We start from the raw sequence: 7764 nt of genomic DNA on the forward strand, positions 1-7764 counted from the left end.
GAGCCTCTAATGCAACACTTTTACATGTTTTACTGTTCAAATAGGTCTTTGCATTTAACCATGTGTATACAACCTAAACAATTCAAGAATAATGCAAGTAGATCAATGCAATATTCTGCTCTCTGATGTCAATCCTCATTCCACTGTTTTGAAAACAGGATACAAAAACAGTATACAACAGCCTTGTTTTACTTTTTTTTTTTTTTTTTTAAAGTTGAATATAAGAGGAAATGACTTGCAAAAATTGCCTTTTTTCTGCACTGCTACGGATCCTTGTCTTATAACATACTAAGAACTTTGATTTTAAGGTGAAAAACTATATATATAAGGACATTAGGCTGTAAAGTTATGTAACAGTTGTACATTGTAAAACTCATACGTCTATGTATTCTTTGTGTATAACCCTTCAAAATGAATCAACAACTTGAATAAAGGGCGTAACTGTCAACTGTGACTTAATTATGCATGTTTTTTTGGGCGTGTGAGACAAGTATATCTTCACAAGGCGTTTCGACCACAATTTAGCTGAAGTCAGAACCACAAAATGACTTCGCAGGAAAAGGAAAGCTTTATTTCGTAACTATTTTTGAACATACTGTAGGCGTGTTTTGTTGAGGACAACACAGACGACTAACCCAAATGTGTACTTATCTACATATTTGTTAAATGTGACACATGCTTTTGTAAGTTTCAGAGCAGTTCATTTTCTTAGCTTCATAATGGCAGTGTGCAGGTGTATTGGCTCAGAGAGGCTGTGTTGATGCAGCTGTGCTCATCACACACAGTCGGAGAGAGAATCTGCCCTCAGTGCTGCTGGGAGGCTCTCAGATATCTAGAGCAAACACACAGAGACAGGTCGGAAATAATGAAATGCATTAATGTTCAACCATAGTAAACTACAAGACTAATTTACTACTAATGTAACAAGGCCATTAGGGCTCACCACTCAAAACACTGCGGCGAGGACCCTTACAAAAACACAGCGTAGCACAGATATCACCATCACAATGGAATATGTCCACTCGCTGCCAATGTGCTTTACTTATATCTTAATGATACTATAAGGGCATTTTTAGACAATCCTTGTTGTTAAGACACCAGAGGCTGTTGAGTACTAGAGTCAGCTGCTCTGTTGCACTATTTCTATTTTATTTGTATTTACTTACACATCTCATAACATTCTCTTGCACTATTTTATGTCCTTTATATATACAGTACATGTTGCGCTGTTGGAGGAACCTGTTACTTTAGTTTTTAATTGCCATGTACATATGACAATAAAGCCTTGAATCTTGAATCTTGAATCTAGAGAGCATCCTTGGCATTAACCAAAACAGTGATATTACATTACATCATAATCATATATCATATTTTTAATCATTTTTTTCCACTTTTTTACAGGTTACACACCTAATTGTCAGCCTGAAAGAAAAATGTAAAACAAATCAAACATCGTATTTAGAATAATATTACTATAACTCTCTGATGTACCTGTATCTCCAGGTGGTCAATGTGCCGCCGGCGTCTGTCAATCATTCTGTCCCGGGCTGAAAACTCTGAGTTTAGACTGGCTATCTTTCGGGCCTGTTTATCCATCACAACCTACAACACATCAAAGATAATAAATGGCAAGAAAAATCGAATCTGTCACATGTTAAATATGTGTTTGTTTATTTATTAAAGGTCCCCAAGTATACTGTTATCCATCAATATATTATAGGTCTCAGATACAAAACATGTCTCTGAAGTGTTTGGCATACCTTGGTTGGTGATTGGCTGATGGTTAAGTCAAACCAACGTTATGACATCGTAAAGTGGCCAAAATCAGCTCTTTTTCAGACAGGTTTTTATATAAATGGATCAGGACACATGTTGATGTATAAAAGACATGGAAAGGTGGATTTTGCATAATAGGTGATCTTGGTTGATGATGTTGATGATTCTTGGTTTCGGCTTACCTTCACGGAGCCCATGTCCAGCTGGGTTTTCCCCCTGGACTTGGGCTCCGTCAGGCTCTTTATTCTCTGAAGGACCCGGTTGATCCGCTGCTGCATGGCTCCCTGCTCCGTCTCCACCTCCTCCAGAACCTTCTGCAGATCTCTGGCTGCCTTCCACAGCCGGTCCCCCCGGGCGCTCAGGATCTGCAGGTCCTTCCTCACCTCAAAACCACATCATTGTACAATATTTATAGCTGTGACTATACGAAAATGCAGGTTTCAAATTAATATATGGATAATTTCTGTGTGAAGCAAGTCTAAAAGCGACACCAAACTCAAAATAAAAGTCTGAATTCGTAACTTTTGAAGTCCAACTAAAGTTCAAAATTACTTTTAAGTCTTTATTCTTTAAAAACATACAAACAAATTGTATTAATAAAGTGTAATTATAATAATACAAAATAATAAATACATAAATAAAAAGGACAAGATAAAAAAAACGGAAAAATGAACCCTTACATTTTTCGTTTCCAGGTTCTCAGTTGTGATGATTTTTTTTTTAAATATTGTGGTTGACAAAAATATTTTTGTTTTATCTTTTTTTATTTGCAGTCAGACAACATAAGGAATATAATTGCATAACCTTGGGCTTTCTCACATTCCCTGTATGTGGCATTTGAGACGTAATGAATAATGATTCAATCAAGAGAATAAATGGCAGATTTGATCATGAAAACTGCTGTTAGTTTGAGTCCTACAACTTCCAAAAAAACACAAAAGTCCCACAAAGTGTTGTGGGTCAGAGAACAGGGAAAATGTGTTTCTTTTGCTCTGTAGGGTGGTACCCTTCCTCACCTGCCTGTGATTCCGTCCGGCCTTCAGACTCTGCTTCCTGAGGCTCTCCAGGTTCCTCGTGGCTCCGTCCAGCTCGGCCTCCGCCTGCTCGCCCCTCTGCTCCAGCTGCCGGGCGTTCTCCTCCACGCCCTTTAGCAGGTGAGCCAGGCCCAGCGCCAGCATCTTCAGCTGGGACACGGGGACCCCCCCTGCCTCCTCTGAGGTGGAGGGTGGAGGGGCTCGCTCGGCCTGGCAGAGCCCCACCAACAAAACAGACAGCTGTAGCACTCGGGTGACCCTCATATTCCAGGATTTCATCCGTTGAAGCCTCTATGCCCCCTTCTAAAATCTAGATCCTTAATATTGAGTGTCCGAAACCAGATCTGATTAACATCCCAGATATGTGGCTTCAGACAGGGGCTCCTTCAAGCTCAGGAGAAGAAGCTACATCTGCTGGGCCCAAGTGTCTTAATGAGCCTCAAATGTTCCCCCAGGAGGTCTGGAGCTTTGAGAGTGATGAGGGATGTACAGATGAGCAGAGGGAGGACAGCCATGCAGACGAAGACAAGGGGGGAGTTCCCAGACTCACGCATGGACTATAAAGTAAAAACATGTAACTGGACTGCACTTGGAGTATTCTAAAAAAAATCATATCCAGAATTAACAAAAAATGGATGCCTTTTATGAAGGGTTTACAAAACACAAAACACGCTAATTAAGTGCATAATATTAAGCTTCAGGTTTACTGTAGTTAACGCTGCTGAACTTTGGACACCTTGCTCTTCAGGCAAATGAGCCTGTGTGATAATAGAATAATAGTACAGCAAGAGAGACCTCTGCTGGCTGTCTGAGGAACTTGAGTTAGCTTCTTGCTCTGAGAACGGTCTCAAGTTTACTGTAATCCGAGAACATGATTCGTTTTTTTTTGTGTTTTTGCTGTTTGAATTTGCTATGTGACATTTGGGTATTTGTACTGTCACTAAGGAAGCTTAGAGGGGACTGTTTTACGAATATAAATAAACAAACCCATATTTTTCAACTCCACATGGCCTATCTTGTCAACCTATAATTTGCTCAGTAACCATTTGCTTAGAGGTTCTTATAATACTATGTATAATGTGCAAATAAAGAGTGGAGAATTCTTGTTATGCCCTGTGTAGGGTGTCCTTGTATTGGATAAACTGTAATAAAGTGACCCACAGTATAGAGTGCCTTCCAGGGGAGAAAACATGCGCATCCCCTTGCAGTGGAGATAACACGATAAAGTGTTTTCTATGGTAACCTAACAGTAAAGAAAGTGTTAAAAATGTCTATTTGGGCAGACCTTGAAATCCAAAAACGCATATTTAGGCTGCCCTGCATGCTAGAAAACGTGCTGTTGTGTCACTAACCCACCACTCTCTTTTTGGCCCTGCCTCATATGCCGCCTACAGACCTTTATTTATTTTTAATTTTGACACTGAAAAAGAGAGGTGACGCATAGATATAATATTACAGTGGACTGCGATTGTTTTTTGCTTAGGCATTCAGATGTGAGTGAGTGTATCAGAGCTTTTTTGGCTTTGTTCACTTCCTACACTCAGCCTCTGAATGCAGTGCTTTGTACCAAGGAGAGCCAGACCAACAAACTGTTCTTTGAATTGTTTTGGAGTCTAGCAGCCCTAATGCACAAACGACACTATGTGTACTCATAAAGCCTGATTTATAAAGGAGAGAAAGCGTCAGTCTGCCCACTGCTTCCTGGCATTCAGAATTCACAGAAAGCTGCAGGGAGGCAGCATCACTGAGACTTTGAGGCTGCGGACCGGACACAATATGCAGTAAGTTCAAATGTTTTTTTATCATTTTAACAGACATTTTAAACATTTCTGATGAGGATTAAAAATTCTATGCTATCAGAAATATCTTCAAAGATACTTGTCACATAAAATACGTTGAGTCTTCGAAATGTAACCTTTTTGTGTATTCAGTCAATGTTTTCGTTTAAGCCGATGCAGTGAAGACATGTCTCAACTTTTTTAAATTTGCATTTTAAGAAAATATTCACAAAGCATTCGTAACAAAATAAACACATAGATTAACTATAACAGATGAGAAATCCGAAAATAAATAATACAATAATAGTAATAATAATATTACAAATAAAAAGAAAGGATACATTATTAATACTCAGGTATACATTCATTAAACTAATTATATTGTTCTACTACTTGATCCATTTCCCCACCTTTCCTCAAAGATATGCATTTGGTTTCTAATTCTCATATTTGTTGTCTCCATTACATTCATTTCATTTACTAGAAATGTCTCAACTCTATGACTGCTTGTAATCCAATTGAATCAAAGTGTGCAGTTTGAAATAAGACAACAGTTGGAAGAAAACATTGACAACAAAAGTGACAAGGAGATTAAAATTGCAAGTGTGAAGATGCGGTTAATAACAAATGCTTTTACTCTTGATGAAAAAAGTGTTCAAAATACCAAGCTATGAGAAAAAAAATGTTTCAGTGCCCAGACAGCAGACAAACTTGGTGGTTGTTTGCCACACCAACTTTATTTATACATCAAATGTTGTGTGTCTCAGTTTGTTCTGCTGCCCCCAAGTGGCCAAAATGTCCAATAATGCAGCTTTATAAAGTAATACATAGTAAAGTTGGTCTCTGGCTTATTCCTGTCCCAGCTGGACTACGGTGATACCATTTATAGATTTGCCTGTCCCACTGTTTTGGCCAAACTTGACCCACTCTACCATGCTGCCTATAGGACTCATCATTGCAAACTGTAGCCTAACTGGATGGTCCTCACTCACTATGCGTAGGATGCAGCATTGGTTTTTATTAATGTATAAAGCCATTTTAGGTCAGCTTCCACTCTACATATGTGCCAGATTTGCTCCAGTTTGTAACTCTCACAACCTCAGATCCAGTGCCTGGATACGGTTCTAGGTTCCTGCTGTGCGGACTGAGGCTGGGAAAAGGAGTCTTTTTTATGATGGTCCTTGGTCTTGGAATGACCTTCAATCACGCTTCAAACTGAGGGCACTTGTCTCAATAGCATGTTTTAAATTGAAGTTGTCTGAAGTCCTTACCACTAGCTGCTCTTGAAGTAATAAGTAGTGCACCTTTCTTACTGTCCTAATGTTCACAGTGACTGATTTTTTTTCTTTTGTTTTCTTAGTTATGTTCTCTGTATTTTATGTGTAACGTTGCTGCCTTCTTGGCCAGGTCAGCATTGCAAATGAGATTCTATCTCAATGCTTTTATCTGTTTAAATAAAGGTTAAATAAAAATAAAATAAAAATACGGTTTTAGACACTTAATTTTATTTGAAAGTCTTGTTGAAAAGTATGAATGAATGGAGAATTGTTGCAGGTGTTCTGGCTTTAAATACTCCATGTTTGATTAGTAACCCCCCAAATTGACAAATAAACCCCGGATGATATACTGCTTTGTTTCTGGGTGTGACACTTTGTAATAAGAGTGTACATGAATATCTTGTCACCATATATATCCTGGTGTCTGCATATCTACATGTGTGTGTGTCTTAGCTGTGAGATGAACATGAAAGTGAGATGGGAGCACAGAGCCGTGATGCACGCAAGCATCTATGAGCTGATCAAAGAGCAGTCACATGATGTCATTGTGCTGCAGGCAGGGGCTGCTGGGGTCCATGCGTTAAGGTTGTAGCTTTAAGTGTATGGAGAGGAGTGTGAGGCCCTATTGGCGACATTACTACAACTTTGGCTAGTAAATTCATGAATCTAGTTTAAGTTCATACCAATTTAGTTGCTACCCGTATATTTCTGCTCACTAGCATTATGTCTATTAGATTTAAAGCTTCTGAACTGTTTTAGATGTCCCTCAGTTTTCCAGCATTGATTTCCCAGCATTCTTGGTTTCTTGCACTGCACCCACCCTCATTCTTTTAATGTCTGCTTCTGAGCATGTGCAACAATTGTCCTATGGATACTCATCTAGGACATCTTTAATGTACCGGATTTTGATTGTGCGAATAACTCAGCTCATATCATATTGCTATAGTGGCATTTTATAAGTCTGTTGTTCAAGTAAAACATGCTAAAGCAGAGTTTAAAAAGCTAAAAGATTATTATTTTGCCTTGCCTAATAGATATCAACTAAATAGAGTATAGTTGCATTTATTTAATTGAACAGCTCACAAAGTTTAATTGTTTTGAGTTTACGAGTGAAACTTTCAGTTGATCTTGAATAAATTGCTATATCAATGTTTGTTTTGTTGTTCTGCAGGCTTCAGTCTAGCTCATATGGTAACCTATGGTAGGGAGGCTGTGGCGCAGTGGACTAGTGCGTTGGTGTTCAGATCAGGGGAGCACAGGTTCAAGCCCCCCTACAGTCAGCATGTCGTTGTGCCCCTGAAGACACTTCACCCCAAATTGCTCCTGTGGGGATTGCCCACAGTATTGAGTATGTGAGTTGTTTTGGATTAAAGTGTCTAACCAGTAATGTAACTTGAGCAGATAAGGACCTCTGTCACTGGTAAGCTCTCACTGCACACAGTCAGCATCTTCTCTTCTTCTCTGCTGGTTGTAGTGTTTGGCCATGCAGTTGTGAAACAAGAATAAAAGGAGAGCCCCGTGACTTTGTGAGTCAAAGTTCAATCAGATGAATTCACGGGTCATGACCAGAAGGGAATGAGTGTCGCGCCGCTCCACATAGAAACAAGTGGGGAAAGAATTTCAGTCTTCCGGAGCCACGAGAAGGAAAGGGCCAGTCATAAACCGTTGCATTATTTTATATCAGGCTTTACATCTACAGGCCTGGTTACAATTGTACTTACATGTACTTGTACATTTTTCCCACCAGACTGAGACTATTTTTCTGGTTTCCTGCAAAAAAGATTACAATCAATGTTGTTGTAAATCATTAAGGCTGCGGAAAAAAATCCCCTGACATTTAGTTTACAGAAGAAAAAAAGTTTGTCCTCGTAGGATTTTAGAACAGCTTATGCTTAAAGG

At 39.1% G+C, this 7764-nt stretch overlaps 1 protein-coding gene across 1 annotated transcript; it reads right to left on the reverse strand.

The window, feature by feature from the left end:
• Nucleotides 1–545: 545 nt before the first annotated feature.
• LOC307023880 (uncharacterized protein) lies at nucleotides 546–3390 on the reverse strand. Its single transcript, XM_079657517.1, has 4 exons — nucleotides 2793–3390; nucleotides 1959–2159; nucleotides 1492–1602; nucleotides 546–832 (listed from the first exon to the last, which is right to left on the reverse strand). The coding sequence occupies exons 1-4, from the start codon at nucleotides 3087–3089 to the stop codon at nucleotides 776–778; spliced, it is 666 nt and encodes a 221-aa protein (XP_079513643.1). The 5' UTR covers nucleotides 3090–3390; the 3' UTR covers nucleotides 546–775.
• Between the last annotated feature and the right edge of the window lie 4374 nt (nucleotides 3391–7764).

The sequence above is a fragment of the Notothenia rossii genome (assembly GCF_949606895.1).
Source record: "Notothenia rossii genome assembly, chromosome: 11".
NCBI lineage: Eukaryota > Metazoa > Chordata > Actinopteri > Perciformes > Nototheniidae > Notothenia > Notothenia rossii.